This window comes from Aulonocara sp. 'chitande type north' Nkhata Bay, linkage group LG23, assembly GCF_057382095.1.
Source record: "Aulonocara sp. 'chitande type north' Nkhata Bay isolate Kocher_YH1m ecotype deep benthic linkage group LG23, A_spYH_male_GT1.1, whole genome shotgun sequence".
NCBI classification, from domain to species: Eukaryota; Metazoa; Chordata; class Actinopteri; order Cichliformes; family Cichlidae; genus Aulonocara; species Aulonocara sp. 'chitande type north' Nkhata Bay.
In genome coordinates, this window is record NC_141365.1 from 19,367,438 (window position 1) to 19,390,805 (window position 23,368).

A 23,368-nucleotide genomic window follows, 5' to 3' on the forward strand; every position below is an offset into this window, starting at 1 on the left:
TTTTGTTGCTGTGCTTCCCATGTGTTCCTTGTGTTACATCTAGTCATCATTTTTTCCATGTTTGTCTATTTCTTGTTTTACTTTGATATCTCTGTGTCCTGTGTTAGTCTATTCTGCTTTGCTTCCTCCCATTAACATGTGTCTATTTTCAGTTTGTCTGCTTCTCTTCCTGTTGTTTCCAGGTTTCAGGTTTCTTTTCCCATGTTTTAAGTTTCTTGTTTCATGTAGTGTTTTGTGTTTAGATTTTCCAGCTTAGAGCTAGGTTTTTGTTTGTTTGCTTTGTGGTTGGTTCTACTGAAAAAGAACCAGAATGATCAAATCATGCTTTAAAAATCATCAAAATTATTTTAACATTCAAAACACCAGTACAGGGACTGTATAAGAAGCATAATGTGTTGATGCATGCTCAATCATCCAAGTAAGTAAATCTCCCAGCCCATTGTTCCTTCAGTGGGCTGGTTTCAGTCATTATGCAAGTGTACTGTTTATAAGATTGGGGAAACCTGCAGTCAGCTGAGACTGAAGAAGTTACTTGGATGAGTGATGAAACGTTTCTCCCACTGAAAACTCTACATCCAGATGAACAGAATCAACTTTTGGAGAAGCATAATGTGTTCTTTCCTTCTGCTCCTAGTTAGCACTCTGAATGCACAGTTATGGATCAGTTGTTGATTCATCACATACTGTAGTCCACATAGCAAAACATTGCTGCAGTCAAGTCTGTACATTAGTTTCTCAGAGAGAAAAGATTTAAAGTGATTACAAATCATATGTAATGACAGACAACAAAAACCTGGCCAAAATGTTTTGTCTATATTATTTTTACTCTTTTTCATGATTCCTCCACAGAGTGGACAAGAGCTCAGAGGTTCCCAGCGGTCAGTCTGCCCAGCAGCAACAAACACATCTGGACTCCATATTTATGGTCTGTACACATACAATATTAGTTTTATATTCATTCTGTTCACAGTCATGTTCATGATGGGTATGGGGGTATGGGAATTGGTTGTCTCTCATGTAGAAGGTTGATGGTCACATCTCCACCTCCTTCCATCTACATGCCATAGTGTGATACATGTAGTTATTCTTATATCCCTTTCTCCCAGTGACTAGGATGGAGTTCACACAAGAAATTATTTTACTTGTTGGAACAGACAAAAAACAAAGGAAATATCTAGGTGTTTGACAAAAATTTATGGATAACTAAAAAAGTTATATCAGAAATAAATATATAGCATTTTAAGTCTGTGTTTCAGTTTAAAATGACCTTTATCACATACTGCACAAAGATTACAGAAGGGGAAGGTTTCTTATTATATGCTTTTACCTGTGGAACATAACGCTGGATTTTATCTTTCAGAGAGTGCAGTATAAAACCGTATCCCTGTTAAAACTGAAATGCTGGCTTCAAATGAAATTTTTTGGGCTCTGGATGCAAAGGTATGAGTAAAATGTAATTTATAGGAGCTCTTGTCCGATAAGACTTGATTTATACTTCTCTGCTACAGTTTCTGTACTGAAGGTGAGGTAAAAACTCAGCTATGATTACTGACAAAAGAAAATGATGTAGTTAAAGTCTGGTGACAAAAAAACATGAATTAGAAATGGAGAGCACAGACCACCGAGACTAGTAAACCAGGGGGAAGACCACTGAAAATCACAACAGCCAAGAATTTATATTGATTCTGACATTTTTCTTCCATCTGATAAGGGTTACAACCACAAATGTTTCAGAGACTCTGACACTTTCTAATGCTGTGATATATTGAAAGTATATTATACTTAACCGTGGATGCTGAATGCTGATGAAAATTATATTCAATAGCTTTAGAGTTTCTATAAGAGTTTCTATTAGAGGCTAGAACCTATTAAAATATTGTGTGTGGGGGGGGGGGGTCTTTCAATTGAGCATTTGCTATTTTGTTAACTATAATCAGCATTTTAAAATTAAAGAAGCGAGCACACATTTACATACAGAGCTTTGTTGGAGGCTTTGATCACTGGTAGCAGTCTCAGAAGAGCCTCCTCTGAAGCTGAGAATTTCTTCAAGTCAAACACATCCAGATCTTCTTCCGATGCCAATAAGATGAAGACCAGAGCTGACCACTGTGCAGGAGACAGATTATTTGTCAAGAGACTTCCTGAACTCAGGAACTGTTGGATCTCCTCCACTAGAGAACGATCATTCAGTTCATTCAGACAGTGGAACAGGTTGATGCTTTTCTCTGCAGACAGACTCTCGCTAATTTTCACTTTAATGTACTGGACTGTTTCTTGGTTGGTCTGTGAGCTACTTCCTGTCTGTGTCAGCAGACCTTGTAGTAGATTCTGATTGGTCTGCAGTGAAAGACCCACGAGGAAGCGGAGGAACAAGTCCAGGTGTCCGTTTGGACTATTTAAGGCCTTGTCCACAGCAGTCTGATAGAAGTATTTCTCGTTAGATTCTCTTCTTTCAAACTTCCTGGAGGTTGTGTGGTTTTCTTCCAGCAGATTGACTCCAGAGTCGATGAAGGTCAGGTGGACATGAAGAGCAGCCAGAAACTCCTGAACACTCAGATGGATGAAGCAGAACACCTTGTCCTGGTACAGTCCACTCTCCTCTTTAAAGATCTGTGTGAGCACTCCTGAGTAGACTGAGGCTGTTTTGATATCGATGCCACACTCTGTCAGGTCTGATTCATAGAAGATCAGGTTTCCTTTCTGCAGCTGATCAAAAGCCAGTTTTCCCAGTGACTCAATCATCGTCCTGCTCTCTGGACACCAGTGTGGATCTGTCTCAGCTCCTCCATCATACTTGACCTTCTTGACTTTGGCCTGAACCACCAGGAAGTGGATGTACATCTCAGTCAGGGTCTTGGGCATCGTATTCCACTTTCTTGTTTTCAGCACATGCTCCAGAACTGTAGCAGTGATCCAGCAGAAGACTGGGATGTGGCACATGATGTGGAGGCTAGGTGATGTCCTGATGTGGGATATGATATTGTGTGCCTTCCACCAACTTCTGAATCTCTTTCTGAAGTACTCCTCCTTCTGTGTATCAGGGAACCCTCTAATTTCTGTTACCCTGTCAATGCATTCCGCAGGGATCTGATTGGCAGCTGCAGGTCGTGTGGTTATCCAGAGGTGAGCAGAGGGAAGCAGTTTCCCTCTGATGAGGTTTATCAGCAGCACATCCACTGATGCGGACACCGTAACATCAGTCACAGTCTCAGTTTTGTTGAAGTCCAGAAGAAGTCGACACTCATCTAGACCATCAAAGATGAACACAACCTCGAAGTCATCAAAGCTGCCGATTCCTGCTTCTTTGGTTTCAGTAAAGAAGTGATGAACAAGTTCCACCAAGCTGAACTTTTCCTCTTTCAGCACATTCAGCTCTCTGAAAGTGAATGGAAATATGAACTGGATGTCCTGGTTGGCTTTGTCTTCAGCCCAGTCGAGCGTGTATTTCTGTGTTAAGACTGTTTTCCCAATGCCAGCCACTCCCTTTGTCAGCACTGTTCTGATTGGTTGTTCTCTTCCAGGTGATGCTTTAAAGATGTCTTCTTGTCTGATTGTTTTTTCTGGTCTGTCTGGTTTCCTGGATGCTGTTTCAATCTGTCTGACCTCATGTTCATCATTGACCTCTGCAGTCCCTCCCTCTGTGATGTAGAGCTCTGTGTAGATCTGATTCAGAAGTGCTGGATTTCCTGCTTTAGCAATCCCCTCAAACACACACTGGAACTTCTTTTTTAAAGCAGATTTTTGTTTCTGACAAACTACAATGGGAGTTCCTAAAGGCACAAAAGGGCAAAAATATCAATTAAGTATTTATAAACTAGAGATGCCACTTATTTCTACAACAAACAGGTTTTTGAATGCATTTTTGTAGATCTCTTGACACATTAGTAAATGTTTTTTTTTCATCTAGCATAAATCTTTAGAAAAATCCTCTTACTGCTCTGCAGTCGGTCAGCCAGCTCCTCCTGCTTCATTCCCCTGAGGAAGTCTAATGTGATCTTCAAAACTGCATTTCTGCTGCTTCTCCTCCGCTCTTCATCCTCACCTGCTAATACTTCCTCATCTTCCATTTGTCTCTCTGCCCATTCTGGGTAATCTTGACGCAAAACCTTGTGGATCGTCTTCAATTCATTCTTCACAAAAATAATGATGTCGTCTTCCAGCATCTGGAAAACATTACTGCATTAATGATCTAACCACCCCTCAATCTCTATAGGGTGCTGGGTAAAGAGGAAAGCAGAAGGAAAAGACACACCCAGAAGCAACAAACAGAACAATACCCCAAGGTGAGACAAGACAACGTTTAATGACATACAGTAATGTATACCAAGGCAGTAAAAACAGGGAGTCGAAAAGTACTCAGTCATCATGAAATTCCCCCAGAAACCTGAGCTTATAGCAAAATAACTATGGGATGGTTCAGGCTCACATAATCAAGCCCTAACTCAAAACTTTAACCACAAAGTAACACTAAATGTCTAATCCTAAAACCAGAGAGCATCTCTGTTTTCTGAAACCAAACTGGGAGCTGGTTCTACCCAAGATGGGCTTTGCAGTTGAAGGTTCTTCCTGCCATTCCACTTTTAAAAGCTCTAAGAACCAGAAGTAAGCCTGCAGTCTGAGAGAAGCATGCTTTTTTTGAGATAAGAAGAAATAAGATACCGCAATCTCTTTAAAATATGACAGAAAATCCAGGTTTTGTTGAGCTTGTATGTTGGTTCATCACTGCAGTATTTCTTTACTACAACCATGTTCATGTTCAACACTGGGTTGAATATTATTAAATCACTCTAACTGTTTGCAGTAAGAACTAGGTCCCTCCTTGAAATTCAAAGCATCGCTTATTTAAAAGAATTGAGATATATTTCTATATAACAGCTCCTCTCTGTTGTGACCTTCTCACACTCATGAAAGCAATGGCCTATAAAAGCTGGCCTAGGTCTTCCACTGCACCTGGCATCAAATTATTGGTGACCTTTGTGTCTTGGTTAGGTTATGTTTAATAAATGATTTTATATTTATGTAAACTTTTTGTGTAAACTCCCTCCTTGTCACCTACTTTGAGGTGACAAGGAGGGAGTTTAGGTGCTTGTTTGAGATCTTTAGATCCACTGGTAAGATTAAACTTTAAGTCACTAATGATTTACAAGTTGGCTTGTGGTTTGCTAAATGCTTATCTAAGTTGAACTGAGTTGGAGTATAGCCTCATTAAAGGTGGCCCAGGTCTTTCATGCAATCGAATAGAACATCAACTTATTGGTGGTCTTTGCATCTTGTTTAGGTTACGTTTTATTTAGGTAAACGTCTTGCATGAACTCCCTCCTTGTCACTGGGAGAAAGGGATATAAGAATAACTACATGTATCACACTATGGCATGTAGATGGAAGGAGGTGGAGATGTGACCATCAACCTTCTACATGAGAGACAACCAATTCCCATACCCCCATACCCATCATGAACATGACTGTGAACAGAATGAATATAAAACTAATATTGTATGTGTACAGACCATAAATATGGAGTCCAGATGTGTTTGTTGCTGCTGGGCAGACTGACCGCTGGGAACCTCTGAGCTCTTGTCCACTCTGTGGAGGAATCATGAAGAAGAGTAAAAATAATATAGACAAAACATTTTGGCCAGGTTTTTGTTGTCTATGAAAATACCTTTAACAACATACTATAAATAAAAATGTGTGCACAGCTAAACAATCGGTGCACAGTGCAAGTTTAGATATTAAAATCTGGACAAAAAAAGCAGATATCATCACATTGCTCAGCTATTTTGAACCCAAGTCATCAAGCAACAAACCTGAGAGTGGTCCTTGACTCATATTTTAAGCCCAGGGTTAATTTGTTGTCTGTCATTACATATGATTTGTAATCACCTTAAATCTTTTCTCTCTGAGAAACTAATGTACAGACTTGACTGCAGCAATGTTTTGCTATGTGGCCTACAGTATGTGATGAATCAACAACTGATCCATAACTGTGCATTCAGAGTGCTAACTAGGAGCAGAAGGAAAGAATACATTATGCCCGTTTTACAGTCCCTTTACTGGTCTTTTTGAATGTTAAAATAATTTTGCTGATTTTTAAAGCATGATTTGATAGGCTCATTCCTGTGTATATGTCTCACATATTGAGAACAATTGAAGTGGTTTCTGTGAGACAATTAAAATGAATGAATTATCAGCCAAATTCTCAAGATCCACCAGAGCCTTATAATGATCTCTGTCACTGTAAGAACACGATGTTAGAATCCATTTGGGAATCTTCAAATTCACATGTTGCAAAATGTGACAGCTTTTAGATAAGTGAGAACTTATAGAATAAGGATTAGAATACATAGAAAAACCTAGTAAGTCAAATTTTACTTTATTTTGGTACTTCGTACAACCACAATTCTGTGATTACAAACTCTCAAGTCAGTTAATACAACTGCTCAATTACAGCCACTCTAATCACAAGTTTGTTAATTTGTATGCTTTGCTTGTTGCAAATGTGTTACAAAACTAAAACGTGTACACTTGTAGCTATGATGTGAGACAGGAGAGTTGGAGGAGGCATGGAGGGACTAGGGGTAGAGCTCAACCAATCAGAAAGCAGAAGATCAAATCCTGCCTCTCCCTCCTTTTCTCTGTCTGCCATGCTGGATTAATAACCACTGAGCAAAATGTGCCAAGGTAACTTTGTTGAAATATATTAGCTTAGTAATTAAAGAGGATGTAAAACAATGCACATACAAAAGCTCATTTACATGATGGAGCACAGCTTTAAAAAAAAAAATCAAATAGATGTAACATTGTTACATCTATTTGATTTTTTTTTTCAATTTAAGAAACAAATGATAAGTAAAGTTTAATTTTTAAGAACATTTAAAGAGATCAATTTTGACCTGTTCCTGGCTGCAACAGTCTTTCCCAAGAGTTTTATGTTAAGAGATCTAGGATATACAGTCCACTTTCACTGTCTGTCTCTTTAGCAGTAAATCTTTCTTTGTTGTTTAGCTAAATTGACTCATTAATAAAGCACTTTATAAATGAGGACTGTGTGGAGGATGGCCTGTTTAAGTCATCAGACTGCCAGGCCAGTTGTACTGGGCCATGCAATCACTTGACAAAGCAGACGTTTGCGATGCGATCAGCACTACTTTATGCAATAAAATATTCTCACCTTTCCCAAGCACAATGAAACAGTTTACTACATAAGAGGTTACTACATGCATGTCACACCAAAAACATAACTGTTGTTACTGAAGACAATTGGAAATTCTATCATCGATCAGCACATCTGCAGCCAAAAAGAAAAAAAAAAATCTCCACATTAAAATCTCCTTCACTTACATTTGGAAATAATATGAAATAATATTACGGAATTCAGCCAGTGAGATGACAGGAGAAAAGTAAGGTCTCCAAAAAGTGTGGCATCTCTTCCTCTGAGCCTCTGCATTGTTTTAGCTTTTTCGCAGACATACTACTGATGGGATTCCCATTCGTGCTTTGCTAAGAAACCTAGTTTTGTAGTTTGGATGTGCTTCGGAAAAGGGAGACTACTGATTGCTGCTGACTGCACTGCAACCGACTAGAGGAAGAAACAAACAACTTTTTGACTCCGGTGAAACACCTCTTACCTGACTTAAATAGGTTCTCCTCCACACTGTCCTCATTTATAAAGTGCTTTACAAACCTGAACATTACTGCTAACAGCTGGATTTTTCCGACTGAGTCCAGCTAGCCACTTACTATTAAAGACAAGAAGAATGAAAGGTGCTAAACTTTTTGGAGACCTTTTTTTTTTCTTCATGTCATCTCACTGACTGGATTACTTCATATTAGACAACCCAGTATCACTGTATCAAACATGTTATAAACATGTCCATTTCTGGCTTTGCCTCTCCAAAATGTAAAATAGACATGCATGAAGAAGCATGGTGAGATAATATATTTAAACCCACGAAGTTGGTAGTCAGCAAAAAACATATTAAGTACATTGCAGGGTCCTTAATCATCAGAATCAATTAAGCTAGCGGGCTATTATGTATATATATGTAAATGTGTTAATAATATCTGTTTAAAAACTTTCCTGGATTTAATTTTCATGTTGGCTTGAGATAAAATATCTCATTCTGCTATTACTGCAATTTATTGCAACTTCTATGTGCCTGTACATTTCATGTTTTGAGAGGCAAAGCATGAAATGGACATAGTGCATGGCTATTACATGCTTTTTCATGATATTAGGTTGGATCAGAAGTGAGGATAAGCAAAGTGAATGCAAGGCCTAATTTTTAAAGTGCTTCACAAACCGGAATATCACAGCTAACAGCTGGATTTTCCTGTAAGAGTGCATCTAGCCAAACAAGAAGGAACCACTTACTACCGAACAGACAGGTATGAAACTGAACAGTATATCCTTGATTTTAAAACAGGAAACACATTGTTGCAGCCAGGGACAACTGAAAAATTGTGATAGTTTGTCTTTGGCAGCATAAAAAGCATTTGTTTTAATCAATACTTTGCACAATAGGAATGTCCAAAGAACTCAGTGAAGATCTAAGAGGAACTATAGATTTATACAAGCTGGGATGGTCTCCTGGAACAATTTCAAAACACTGAAGATTCCAAAATCATCAGTTCTTGCAATTGTAAATAAGTACAAGTTATCATGATGTGTCAGCCCTGTGCCAAGGTCTGGAAGAAGTCCCAGATGGTCAACTTTAGATGGAAGGAAATTGGTTAGGATGTCTGGAAATAACCCAGGAACAAGTACACATTAAACATGATTTGGGAATGGATTAAGCAGGCTTAACATTAAGCTTAACGTCAAATTAATTATACTTCATATACAGACCAGAAAGAACTTTGAAGAACTTTGATCTTCTAAAGAGAGATCAGTTTAATTTATAAAGCACCAAAACACAACAACTGCCGCCTCAAGGCACTTTGTATTATAAGATAAAGACCCCACATTAATGCAGAGAAATCTTTACAATCATATGGCCCCTTATGAGCAAGCACTTTGGTAACCATAATACACCATCAAGTAGTTAATTTAAATCAGACACCAAACTGACAGGTATCAAAGAGTTCATGTTACTATCAGCTTACCTCTCCGCAGCAGAGGGTTGTTGCTCCTTAAATTCAATCAAGCGTTTTTTAGACTGGTCACTCTTAACGGACACTAAGCTGGGTTCAGATCCAGGATGATGTTTGCGTTTAATTCCGTGTTTTTTCCTGTGAATAATGATCGAGCAGTGATTTGAGTATATTAGCAGTAGTAGCATTCTGGCTGCAGAGTTTCTGTGTGGAGTTTGCATGGGTTCTGTTTACACATAGTGACCTGGTGTAAGAACACATTTGTTCCCATTTCTTTAGTTGAATCTATGGAAATGTCAGAGATAACACAGTTTGACAGCCATAAAATAGCATTTATGTACCAACGAAGTGATTCTCGAAGAGCTATTAGCTGAAAAATGGAAAACAAACCAATAAGCAACAGGTCTAAACACAATCTACAGCAAATTATCAGAATCTGAAAGTCGTGTTCTTAATAGCAAAAACTCCAACATAGATCTGAGTAAGAACCAGAGAGATGTCACTGGCGTTTCAGTTGATACAACTAGTTTTGCCGAAGTCTCATTAGAAATTCAATTCAATTCAATTCAATTTTATTTATATAGCGCCAAATCACAACAAAAGTCGCCTCAAGGCGCTTCATAGATACAGAGAAAAAAACCCAACAATCATATGACCCCCTATGAGCAAGCACTTTGGCAACAGTGGGAAGGAAAAACTCCCTTTTAACAGAAAGAAACCTCCGGCAGAACTAGGCTCACGGAGGGGCGGCCATCTGCTGCGACCGGTTGGGGTGAGAGAAGGAAGACAGGATAAAAGACATGCTGTGGAAGAGAGACAGAGGTTAATAACAGATATGATTCAATGCAGAGAGGTCTGTTAATACATAGTGAGTGAGAAAGGTGACTGGAAAGGAAAAACTCAATGCATCATGGGAATCCCCCGGCAGCCTATGTCTATTGCAGCATAATGCATATACTATTATATACTGTACATATATTTATTAGTTTCAGATGTAGCCATTCTTGTATTTTGCTTGTTTACATTATTGTATTTGCACAACTCTGTTGCTTGTGAAGCTCGCACACAAGAATTTCACTCACATGTGCTGTACCAATGTACCTGCACATGTGATGTGACAATAAAAGTGATTTGATTTGATAACTAAGGGAGGATTCAGGGTCACCTGGTCCAGCCCTAACTATATGCTTTAGCAAAAAGGAAAGTTTTAAGCCTAATCTTAAAAGTAGAGATAGTGTCTGTCTCCTGAATCCAAACTGGAAGCTGGTTCCACAGAAGAGGGGCCTGAAAACTGAAGGCTCTCCCTCCCATTCTACTTTTAAATACTCTAGGAACAACAAGTAGGCCTGTAGAGCGAGAGCGAAGTGCTCTAATAGGGTGATATGGTACTACAAGGTCATTGAGATAAGATGGGGCCTAATTATTTAAGACCTTGTATGTGAGGAGCAGGATTTTGAATTCAATTCTGGATTTAACAGGAAGCCAATGAAGGGAAGCCAAAACAGGAGAAATATGCTCTCTCTTTCTAGTCCCTGTCAGTACTCTTGCTGCAGCATTTTGGATTAGCTGAAGGCTTTTCAGTGAGTTTTTTGGACATACTGATAATAATGAATTACAGTAGTCCAGCCTGGAAGTAATAAATGCATGAACTAGTTTTTCAGCGTCACTCTGAGACAGGATATTTCTAATTTTAGAGATGTTGTGCAAATGGAAGAACGCAGTCTTACATATTTGTTTAATATGTGCATTGAAGGACATGTCCTGGTCAAAAATGACTCCAAGGTTCCTCACAGTGTTACTGGAGGCCAAGGTAATGCCATCCAGAGTAAGAATCTGGTTAGATACCATATTTCTAGGCTTTTCAGGGCCGAGTACAATAACCTCAGTTTTATCTGAATTAAGAAGCAGAAAGTTAGCGGCCATCCAGGTCTTTATGTCTTTAAGACATTCCTGCAGTTTAACTAATTGGTGTGTGTTGTCTGGCTTCATGGACAGATAGAGCTGGGTGTCATCTGCATAGCAGTGAAAATGTATGCTATGTCTTCTAATGATGCTGCCTAAGGGAAGCATGTATAATGTAAACAGAATTGGTCCTAGCACCGAACCCTGTGGAACTCCATAATTAACCTCAGTGTGTGAAGAGGACTCTCCATTTACATGAACAAACTGGAGTCTATTAGATAGATATGATACAAACCACTGCAGTGCAGTACCTGTAATACCTACAGAATGTTCTAATCGCTCTAATAGGATATTATGGTCGACAGTATCAAATGCTGCACTAAGGTCTAACAAGACAAGCACAGAGATGAGTCCACTGTCAGAGGCCATAAGAAGATCATTTGTAACCTTCACTAAAGCTGTTTCTGTGCTGTGCTGAGCTCTGAAACCTGACTGAAACTCTTCAAATAACCCATTCCTCTGCAGATGATCTGTTAGCTGTTTGACAACTACTCTTTCAAGGATTTTTGATATGAAAGGAAGGTTGGAGATTGGCCTATAATTAGCTAAGACTGCTGGGTCTAGAGATGGCTTTTTGAGTAAAGGTTTAACTACAGCTAGCTTGAAGGCCTGTGGTACATAGCCGATCATTAGAGATAGGTTAATCATATTTAAGATCGAAGAATTAATTAAACTGCTCAAAGGACTTCTTTGAGCAGTTTTGTAGGAATGGGGTCTAAAAGACACGTTGATGGTTTGGAGGAAATAATTATTGAAGTTAACTCAGAAAGATCAATTAGAGAAAAAGAGTCTAACTTAACATCAATGGTACCAAGAGTAGCTGTAGATAATATTACATCTGTGGGATGATTACTGGTAATTTTTTCTCTAATGATAAAAATTTTATTTGTGAAGAAGTTCATGAAGTCATTACTAGTTAACGTTAAAGGGATTGTTGGCTCAAAAGAGCTCTGACTTTTTTTCAGCCTGGCTACAGTGCTGAAGAGAAACCTGGGGTTGTTCTTATTTACTTCAATCAGTGATGAATAGTAAGATGTTCTGGCTTTGCGGAGGGCTTTCTTATAAAGCAGCAAACTATTTCTCCAGGCTAAATGATGATCCTCTAAATTTGTGACACGCCATTTCCTCTCCAGATTACGAGTCATCTGCTTTAGGGTACGTGTTTGAGAATTATACCACGGAGTCAGGTACTTCTGCCATTGTTAATCTTCAAAACTGACTAGGTTACTTTTAAACATATAACACTGTCAAAAGTGTTAATTTAACACTCAGTGTTGTATTTAACACTCAGAAGTGTTGACCCATATAGACACTCTCTAGTGTAAATTTAACACTGGAGATTTTGCTGTGTACAAACTCTGTTTTGCCTTGCATACTGTATTTACATTATTTTTACATGTTTAAATAAATCAATGCAAGTATTTCCAGCAAATTTAAAAAAAAAAAAAAAAAGAACTAGGGAACTTACAGTGGGGCAAAAAAGTATTTAGTCAGCCACCGATTGTGCAAGTTCCCCCACCTAAAATGATGACAGAGGTCAGTAATTTGCACCAGAGGTACACTTCAACTGTGAGAGACAGAATGTGAAAAAAAAAAATCCATGAATCCACATGGTAGGATTTGTAAAGAATTTATTCATAAATCAGGGTGGAAAATAAGTATTTGGTCAATAACAAAAATACAACTCAATACTTTGTAACATAACCTTTGTTGGCAATAACAGAGGTCAAACGTTTACTATAGGCCTTTACCAGGTTTGCACACACAGTAGCTGGTATTTTGGCCCATTCCTCCATGCAGATCTTCTCGAGAGCAGTGATGTTTTGGGGCTGTAGCCGAGCAACACGGACTTTCAACTCCCGCCACAGATTTTCTATGGGGTTGAGGTCTGGAGACTGGCTAGGCCACTCCAGGACTTTCAAATGCTTCTTACGGAGCCACTCCTTTGTTGCCCGGGCGGTGTGTTTTGGATCATTGTCATGTTGGAAGACCCAGCCTCGTTTCATCTTCAAAGTTCTCACTGATGGAAGGAGGTTTTGGCTCAAAATCTCACGATACATGGCCCCATTCATTCTGTCCTTAACACGGATCAGTCGTCCTGTCCCCTTGGCAGAAAAACAGCCCCATAGCATGATGTTTCCACCCCCATGCTTCACAGTAGGTATGGTGTTCTTGGGATGCAACTCAGTATTCTTCTTCCTCCAAACACGACGAGTTGAGTTTATACCAAAAAGTTCTACTTTGGTTTCATCTGACCACATGACATTCTCCCAATCCTCTGCTGTATCATCCATGTGCTCTCTGGCAAACTTCAGAGTGGCCTGGACATGCACTGGCTTCAGCAGCGGAACACGTCTGGCACTGCGGGATCGTTGTAGTGTGTTACTGATGGTGACCTTTGTTACTTTGGTCCCAGCTCTCTGCAGGTATTCACCAGGTCCCCCCGTGTGGTTCTGGGATCTTTGCTCACCGTTCTCATGATCATTTTGACCCCACGGGATGAGATCTTGTGTGGAGCCCCAGATCGTGGGAGATTATCAGTGGTCTTGTATGTCTTCCATTTTCTGATGATTGCTCCCACAGTTGATTTTTTCACACCAAGCTCCTTGCCTATTGTAGATTCACGCTTCCCAATCTGGTGCAGGTCTACAATACTTTTCCTGGTGTCCCTCGAAAGCTCTTTGGTCTTGGCCATGGCGGAGTTTGGAGTCTGACTGTTTGAGGCTGTGGACAGGTGTCTTTTATACAGATGATGAGTTCAAACAGGTGCCATTCATACAGGTAACGAGTGGGGGACAGAAAAGCTTCTTACAGAAGACGTTACAGGTCTGTGAGAGCCAGAGATTTTCCATGTTTGAGGTGACCAAATACTTATTTTCCACCCTAATTTACGAATAAATTCTTTACAAATCCTACCATGTGAATTCATGGATTTTTTTTTTCACATTCTGTCTCTCACAGTTGAAGTGTACCTCTGGTGCAAATTACTGACCTCTGTCATCATTTTAAGTGGGGGAACTTGCACAATCGGTGGCTGACTAAATACTTTTTTGCCCCACTGTATCATCAGCTAAAGGAGGAAAAAGAAAATAGGAAACAACCCCCAATTACCCCCCCTCTCATTATGCAATTACAGCAACATCAAATTAATTATACTTCATATACAGACCAGAAATACTTTATGAACTTGTATCTGCTGAAGAGGAGACCATTCAGTTTTATTTATATAGTGTCAAATAACACAAAGAAACCCCAACATATCATATGGCCCCCTATGAGGAAGCACTTTGGCAACCATTAAACACCATCAAGTAGTTCATTTAAATCAGACACAAATTATCAGCAATCAAAAAGTTAATGTTCCCATCAGCTCACCTCTCTGCAGCAGAGGGTTGTTCCTTAAATTCAATCAAGCGTTTTTTAGACTGGTCACTCTTTAAGGACACACAGCTGGGTTGAGGTTCAGGTTGGTTCCTGTGAATAATAATGGAGCAGTGATGTGAGAGCTGAGCTGCGACATGTTAAAGAGTCATGGACAGTTAGAGATGGTCATCTCACCTCTGAGCTTTGGTCTGGCTCTCATGTTCCCCACACAGAGTGGTTTTAGAGGGAGGGACTCCCTCCTCTCTGTCCTCACACTGATCCATGCTGCTGAGTTCACATCCACATCAGCTCACACACACTTTCTACCTTCACCTGCAGAGGAAACACAAATCATTCATGTGCACATCAACTCAAATCCTCCTTTCCATCATGTGTGCTGTCCAAATATCAGCTGTTCTTTTCTGCTTCATCTCAGTGTCAGAAGAGAAAATAAGAGACACATCCCAGATAGCAAAATTGGCATGGCCTGGATCTGGCCCACACAGTGTGCTTAAACATGGTCCATATACCGCAAAGAATGACGGCCCTCTGGTGGCCCAGATCTGGTTTGCCCGAGGTGTCCCACACATGGGCCAGAACAAGCCCAGTTGCAGACACACTAGATATCTTGTGCTGGCCCATGTGTGGATTACCTCTGGCAAACCTGGTCTGGGCCACCAAAAGGCCATCATTCTTTGCGATATGTGGGCCATGTGTAAGTTCTATGCAGCCACGGGCCAGTTGCAGACACACTGCGGGCCCTGTGGTGGCCCAGAACAGTTTCAACTCTGGCCCCAGTTTTCAGCCTAATATATACATTAATCAAGCCACGCAATAACAACGTGCTGGAACATAATAGTACAAAAGTAACATGACAAAACTCTGTTCAGACAATGAATGGACTGATATATAGCACTGGATTACTCACAGTGCTCTATACAACATACCACATTTACCCAATTACACACTTTGTCTAAGCTGCTTCCTAACTACATTAATTCTCTTGACATACAGACTGGAAGAGCCAGGGATCGAACCACTAACCTTCCGGTCAGTAAGTGACCTGCTCTACCTCCTGAGCTACAGCTACCCAGCAGAAAAGATGTGCAAACCCTCACTAGGTTTTAGATAAAGTGTACACTGACAAACCTGTCAAACCTGCATTTGAAACGTTGGCTACCACAGCAGTATAGTATTGCAACAAGGCATTTGGGTCTTCTAACTAAAATAGGAAAATACGAACATAAATAGTACTATAATTGCTAGACCTGGCCCACATCTGGTTGACATACACTCTGCCATGACACCAGTCAGTTAGAAGTGCCAGCTTGATGCCGGATCTGGGCCTCTTTTCTATGAGCCTGGGCCACATAAACCAAACCACAATCGGGTCAGATGTGGCATGCCATCATATAAACAGTGCCATCAACTCCAGGCCTGGCCCATATCTGGATGACATACCACTTACCATGCCAGAAGTCAGCCAGCAGTGCTGGCTTGACACCAGAAATTGGGCCAAACCTGTCTGCAAAGTGGGATTAAGTATCAAAATGTGATTATTTGTGACCTTTGTGACCTAATTATTTTATTGAATGAGGTTGGCTTTAATCTTTCAAAATGATTTGTAATAAGCTTTGATCTTTTTTGATAAGTTTTGACTGCCATCCTACCACCATCTTCACATTTTCTTGTGGCCCGAACCTGTCTTTTTTTTTTTTTGACTGTTTAAAATATGAATGTGTGCGTTTACACTGCATGGAACATGTTAACGGCAGCACGGTGGCACGGTGGTTAGCACTGTTGCCGCACAGCAAGAAGGTCCTGAGTTCAATTCCAACATCAGGCCGGGGTCTTTCTGTGTGGAGTTTGCATGTTCTCCCCGTGTTTGCGTGGGTTCCCTCCGGGTACTCCGGCTTCCTCCCACCGTCCAAAGACATGCAGCTTGAGGGGATAGGTTAATTGGATAATCCAAATTGTCACTAGGTGTGAATGTGCGAGTGAATGTGAGTGCGAATGGTTGTTTGTCCCTGTGTGTTGGCCCTGCGACAGATTGGCGACCTGTCCAGAGTGTACCCCGCCTCTCGCCCTATGACAGCTGGGATAGGCTCCAGCGCCCCCCGCGACCCTGAAAAGGATAAGCGGAAGCGAATGGATGGATGGATGGATGGAACATGTTAACCCCTCTCTCTCTCCACGCTTAGCAGTTTGCTGAGAGCTCAATTCAAGTCCAGCAGTTGAAGACAGTGTATCAAGAGGCCGTTTGATAAATCATCTCCAGGTTAGAGTTATTCACCATTAATTGAAGAATCCACTCTGTGGAGGGCTCCTGGAAAAACTGCTATTTATAAGCTTTGATTTTTAAGAGCCTTTCTCGGTCTACTGGCTACAGTCTAATTACCAGAGCAGGAAGAACTTTTTTGTTTTGCTTTTTGTTTTTCATTTATTTTATAAGCTGGCCAAACCTCAGCTGTTGGTTCCTAAATCATTTTAACGCACACTACCTTCTGTCGAGCTGCGGGAAGCGCTTATAAATTATCATAGGGCTTAGAAATCGGGCCGCTATCCTGGACAGATAACAGCTACAATTGACCAGCAAGGTGGGCGAAGCTGGGCTTAGAGGCTTTTAAATTAGTCGTAAAGTTAGGTGTACCAGTACTAAGGTTTGGAAGATGAAGTGAAGATGTGACATGGTAATGGAAATAATTTATTGGCAGTCAGTGGCAGTTTTTGTTATATATATAAATGTGTGAAATTGTTATTTGGATGAATGATTAAAGGTGCACATTGTTTTGAGAGAAAAGTGTGTGTGTGTGTGTGTGAGAGACAACGAAGTCCAGGGAAGTGTGTAAAATGCTGATGAAAGTATTGTGTGAATGAGGCTACAAAGCTGAGCTAAAGAATGGTGATATGTGTGGGGAAAAAAACCCAAAAAAACCCAAAACTATTAATTGTCCTGAGGTCTGAAAGAGCTCTGCTAAGCACGCTGAAGATTTTGATGTGAATGCTTGCAAATGCAAAGAGCTTAGTATATTTAAGTGTGTGTGTACTGAGAGCATTCTTTTATATCAACATTTAGTAGAGTTACAGAGGGTTTATAGACTGTAAATATAAAATAAGAGTTCAATTAGGCTGTAGAAACAGATGAAAACATGAGTTTGTGTGGCTGTGGGAGTGTGTGTCTGGCAGGAAGTGAAGCAGAAAACTGAGCTTGTGACGTTGGTGTGATATGTGAAAACAGAGGAATTAGAGACTGAATGTATTAAGACATAGCAATGAAAATTATATTAATTAAATGTTTTAGTGTGTCAATACAGGTGGACTCTTCTAATATTGAAAACATGAGTACAGCAGCAAAATGATAGATTAACAGAATTGGGATGAAAACAGGCCAGGCTTTGGCTTAAAATTTGACAGCTTCACCTCTCATTCTGTCCTTATCCTGAGAAGAAGCTTAAAAGACAGTAAATCTCCTGATGAAGACAGAAGACAGACAGAACACCGTGTACTTGAAGAATTAACAGCAGGCAAAAAGACAGTGCAACTGAACTATAGCACTGAAGACTCCAGCAGCAGCATGTAAGAAAACACTTGATGGAACATGCACTCTGAATTACAAGGTGGGAAGTTGAACAGTGGGTTGACTGTGTGAAAGCACTGGACAGCACTGGACACTGAGTTTCAGATTTGCCATGCTGGGAGTGAACCTCCAAGAAAACACTGAAAAGATCAAGAGAGAAGCAATGGAGAGAAGAAACCACTGATTTGGGCCTGTGTTGATCTGCGAGCCCACACAGGAAACTGTTAGAACAGGGACGAGGATCAGTAGTGAGAGGTGAACCTAGATGTGATACAGTGAAAGCATATGGGAAAATTGGATTGAAGATTGAGACTGAACTCATGGAGGTTTAGAAATGTCCAGAGGATCATAACAGAAAGGTAAAAAAAGAAAAAAGAAAAAAGAGAGAGAGCTAAAGAGAGAAATAAACTAACAAGTACCTGAATGAATAGAAAAGACACGTGCAAATTGTTACATGTGAAATTATTTTTGGAGAATGTGAATGTGAATGAATGTGACTACATGACATAAATGCTAGATTTAACATACTTAAAGCTAGAGCTGGAGGAATAACTCACGAAAGTCCCATGACAATAAAGTGATTTTTGTGAAAAGGAAAAAGGATAAACCAGTGATTAAAAGCTTACAGTAGTTTTAAAAATAGTGAATTGGTAGTGCTCTTGTGCCGATTGAGCAAAAGAAGTGACTACGGTAAAAATAAAAATAATTTCATGTGGTAATGTTTAAATATGCATTTCTGTTGTCAAGGCAACTTCTTAAGATGTGACTCAATATGGAAATTAGCTGAAATTAGTGGTGTCAAAGAAGCTTCCTGTCTGGCTATGTGTCTGAGGCTTTCAATGAAGGAAACATAGCAGTGACTGAGAAGAATTACTTGGTATAATATATAATGGTAAAATAATTAAATAAGGTGGTCAGGTCTGTCCAGAAGTGCAGATTTGGACAGGAAATGTATAATTTAGTGAGGACACATTGTTATAACGTGTTTAGAGTGCTTAATGGGGAATATTACTGTTGTGCAAATGGTGCTGCTTTTAACAAGATTTTCTTTGTATTTAGCAGGTGAAATTATGTCAGTTGACCTCAGATTGTCAGGATGCTGAAGAACCTGAGGCCAACATGTTGTTAGATGAGTAAGCAAAACTTTTCTGTGATTAAGATTTTTGGGGTTGTTGTTTTAGTGATGGGTCGATTCTGTCGGTTAGGTTAGGGTTGTTTTCTTATTTTAATAGAGGGAGTTTTACTAATCATGGACATGGTTAGAACTTGGCCCTTTAAAATTGTAACAGTGCACTTAGAGAAATCCTGTCAGGTGATTATGTTTTGTGTTTTGATGAGCTACTAATCAGCTCTCTTTTTCTCATTTTTGTTCTAAGCAGGCCTGCACGATTGAATTAACAGCGCTGTAAAGAAAAAAAATTCGGGAGAGCAAATATAAGGTGAGCTTTTCCAGATTACAATGGGCTGGGGAGAAGCCATCTGTGGGAACCCGGTTCCTGTCTAAAAGGATTGCCATGTGTCAATCCAGACCAAAAATGATGAACAATAGTTTTTTCTTTTGAGTGAATGCGTGTGAGTAAGTGAATGTGTGTGACTGGACTGACGATATGGACTAAAGGTTTGACTGACTTGACACTGAAACAAAGACTGGACCAAGGTCAGGAGGAATGAAGGTTGACAAACAATTAATCACGTAAGGGAGAGAGAGGGAGACTGGAGGTTTACATAAGTTTGGAGTTGCAGACTTTTTTGGGTTGCTGATGTTTGCTTTAAGAAAATTTTGTTTTATTGACTGGGTTTAGATTATGGTAGTAAATTATATAGTGGGGAAAATGCCAAATGCTAAAGGGGGAGAAGCAATATTTATGAGTCACATAGGGGATCGCTAGACTTTTCATATAAAATGCAGTTATACATTTGCATAATGACTGAAACCAGCCCACTGAAGGAACAATGGGCTGTGAGGTCAGTTACTTCAGTGGACTGGTTTCACCCATATGGAAAAGATATATATATAAATCTTATAAAGTTTGTATCTGTCTTGTGTGAAACTTGTATGAAAAGCATACAAGAGTGAAAACAGATATAAGATCCCTTGAAAAATTATATAATGAAACTTGTATGTTTTGGATACTTACTAAAACAATATATGAAAGTAATGAGAAAGTGGCCACTATCATGAGTAAATCATGTAAGCCTTATACGATTTACTCATGAAAGTGGCCACTTTCATGAGTTAAGTCATATAAGTTTTTACTATTTCTTTTCCATATGGGCAAGTCATTATGCAAGTGTACTGTTTATAAGATTGGGGAAACCTGCAGTCAGCTGAGACTGAAGAAGTCACTTGGATGAGTGACGAAACGTTTCTCCCAGAAAACGCTACATCCAGATGAACAGAATCAACATTTGGAGATTTATTTTCCTGGATGATTGAGAATGCATCAAGACTTTTTCTTTTAACCCTTGTGTGGTGTTCGTATTTTTGTTACTCAGCCAGTGTTCATGGGTCTGGTGGACCCGCTAGAGTTTTGGCTTTCCAAATTAACACTATCAAACAATTTTATGTTAAATTACTCAACAGATGTTTACTTCATCCCAATTACAAGACATATGAACAGCAAACATTGTTAATTTTTTCCCTTTACCTTTGTTAGATCACATTTATGAATTAATGTGCTTCTCGTTTTTCTTTTATATAAAATGTTATAAATAAATCAGTTATAATCAAGTGGAGTGAGTGGAAAGACACAACACATTTACACGTGAAAAAATAATTAATTGTTTAATTTTTCTTTTGAAAAAAACTGAACACGGGTCTCACAGACCCAAACACCATACAAGGGTTAAGTTTCTTAAGAGGTGGTGAAGCATTTTCAGTTTCAGTAGCGGGTCTTTAGCTTATTTGACACATAGAATGTGTCAAGAAGGGGTGATTTTGGGTTTAATTTGAAATAAGGGGCTTTAGGATCATTTTATGACTTTCTGGGTGTTTGATAATTTAGCTATGATAAAACTTACTCATAAGTAATTGCTTTTATGCTTAAACGTAATTGATTGAAAATATTTGTTTTCTCTTTGATCTTTTAAAATGATTTTCTTACATGAAGAGATGATCTGTTGTGAAAGGTGACAGAGGGTAGTAAAAGGTCAATGTAAAAAAAAATGCTTGCAGAGACAGATAACAGGAAGTTAAGACACAGTTTGCTTGGAAACTTTGCACTTGCAGAGCAACAGTTTTTTTTGTACAGGATGTTCATGATCAGATAACAGAAGAAGAGAGCTTCTTAAAAGGGTGTCAAAAGTGTTGCTTTTTTCTTGTTTTTTTAAAAAAAGAAATTTATTATTCAAGTTATGTTCACATTTCATCTTTGGTCTGTATTTGAGTCCTCTATTCACTCTACACACAGTCAGCAACACTTCAACAGCAGATACAGATTTTCAGAGGTTTGTGAGTTTTAAATAATTTTATTGCTGTGATGTCATTACTGTTGATGGCTTCCATTTTCATTTAGGTGTAGCTGTGGGGGCGGGGTAACTACAGCAGGACTGCAGCGAATCCCTCAAAGCATCCATAAATCTGTCCTACAGGATCATTGGAGAATAACAGCAGCACTCAGAAGGAACCAGCAGGGGGCACTCACTTAGTGCTTTTAAATATTCTCCATGAATTCTGGAGCATATTTAACAGATAAACGTGAACTCTGATCCTTCGTTAAACAAAAACAAAAAAACTTGAACATCATAGTCAAGCTGGAGTCCAGCATCTGAAGCAGGTTCTCATATCAGGACTCCAGTTTGATAGTTTGACTGTGAGCCTGTTCAGAGTCCACATGAACACTGAGTGTGACTAAACATCACAGCACAGTCACACTTCCCCTGTTAAAGAGGATCAAACAGTGGCAGATATGTTTGATCCAACAACGTTCCTCATGAAGATGCCCACACAGACTGTAAGTCTGATGTGATGTGAGGAAAACAAATCTCTACCGGCACACTCTGATTGAAAGGCTCTAAGCTGGATGTTGGAGACTTTGTTGTTGCTTTGGAGTCTTTATCCAGCACCAGACATCAGAGATGAAACGAGTCTTCTCCGCAGAAACACTCTAACAAAGAGCAGCTGCTTTGTGATGAGGAGGTAACCTCAGAGACTGGAATGAATTAAAGTTTCACTTACTCAGCTTCTTTCCATGAACTTCTTCACTCTGTAGCTCTGCTGTCTGCACCAGGTCTGTGTAGAAACAGAAAATCCTCTGCTTCTTCTCCGTCGTCACTCCTCTGTATCTGCAGGCTGCTCTCACATTAAGCACTCCACACCATAAAAGAGTCTTAAGATGTGGCTCGCGGGTCAAAGATCAGCTAACACACTCATATAAAATCCACACTGTAGATAGCAACACGCAAATAATTTTCAACAATAGTGTCACTACGGGTGTGTCTGTAATCTTAAACACTATAAACATTAAACAATTCAGACCATAAACGAGACTTAATCTGCAGCACATGGATCAAAGGTAAGCTGCTGCATCCTCATATGACTTTATATCAATAATTAACCTGCAGCAAATGTTCCTCAGTCTGTTTCTTTGATTACAGTCTACTAAATCCACTCAGAGCAGCAGCAGCCAGTCCCATCATCCAAAAGAAATCATGTGACATTTGCAGCGGCTCTTCTGCTTTGACATGGGTTCAAAAGTCCCTCCTATCTCCTTTTCCTAAACTATTTTCTTACATCACCAATGTCAAGGAGAGGTGGGTAGGAGAGTTGGTAAGGACTTGGGAAAACATCTGAGCTCTGAGAATCTGAACAACCTCACACTCGTCTCTCCTTAGCGATGTGACTCCAGATTTCTGCCACTTTGAAAGTATAATGTGCAGAAAATGGAGTGCAGAATGCATATTTTAATTTACCACAGCATGTTTTAAACCTGTTGTTTTATGCAGGCAATTTAAATGAGAACAGCCTGTGAACATGAAGTTTGAATTTTAAAGAAAAGAAAACATTTAAGGTCAGATATACTAATGTCTGCAGCAGCACAAAGTCACCTTTAAATGTTATAAACCTACTGGATTTAGTGATGAGGCTCTGTGCAGAAAGTTGTGTACAGGAGTGTTTGTGTAGCTGCCCTCATGGTGTATAGGACTTTAATACCAGAACCACCAAAATTCAAAACTCCATCGAACCACATTCACTTTGACCCCCTCCTACAACAACAGCAGTAATGGAACATACTGTTTTCTCATAGGTAAAATAAAAAAAAAAACACAAAAAATTCCTGGATGTGTTCTTGCTCCACCTGTTTTATCGAGCATGCAGCGGCGATGACTTGTGTTGACTTGGTACAGCTAAATATCCCAGAATACATTTCGTCC

General features: G+C 39.5%; 1 protein-coding gene and 1 long non-coding RNA gene across 2 annotated transcripts in view; one reads left to right on the forward strand and one right to left on the reverse strand.

The window, feature by feature from the left end:
- LOC147301543 (protein NLRC3-like) overlaps positions 1–22,276 on the reverse strand; it is a 31,406-nt gene extending 9,130 nt beyond the window's left edge. Inside the window, exons 1-7 of the mRNA XM_086284654.1 lie at positions 22,173–22,276; positions 14,614–14,751; positions 14,431–14,529; positions 9,106–9,231; positions 5,508–5,583; positions 3,935–4,163; positions 1,976–3,770 (exon numbers count right to left, since the gene is read on the reverse strand). Of these exons, the coding sequence (XP_086140780.1) occupies positions 1,976–3,770; positions 3,935–4,163; positions 5,508–5,583; positions 9,106–9,231; positions 14,431–14,529; positions 14,614–14,702 (2,414 nt within the window). The 5' untranslated portion in view covers positions 14,703–14,751; positions 22,173–22,276. The remainder of the gene's footprint in view (positions 1–1,975; positions 3,771–3,934; positions 4,164–5,507; positions 5,584–9,105; positions 9,232–14,430; positions 14,530–14,613; positions 14,752–22,172) is intronic.
- On the forward strand, positions 19,053–21,879 carry LOC147301544 (uncharacterized). The gene is made up of 3 exons (XR_015127367.1): positions 19,053–19,128; positions 19,372–19,434; positions 21,511–21,879. It is a non-coding gene; the product is annotated as an uncharacterized LOC147301544 (long non-coding RNA).
- Positions 22,277–23,368: the final 1,092 nt, after the last annotated feature.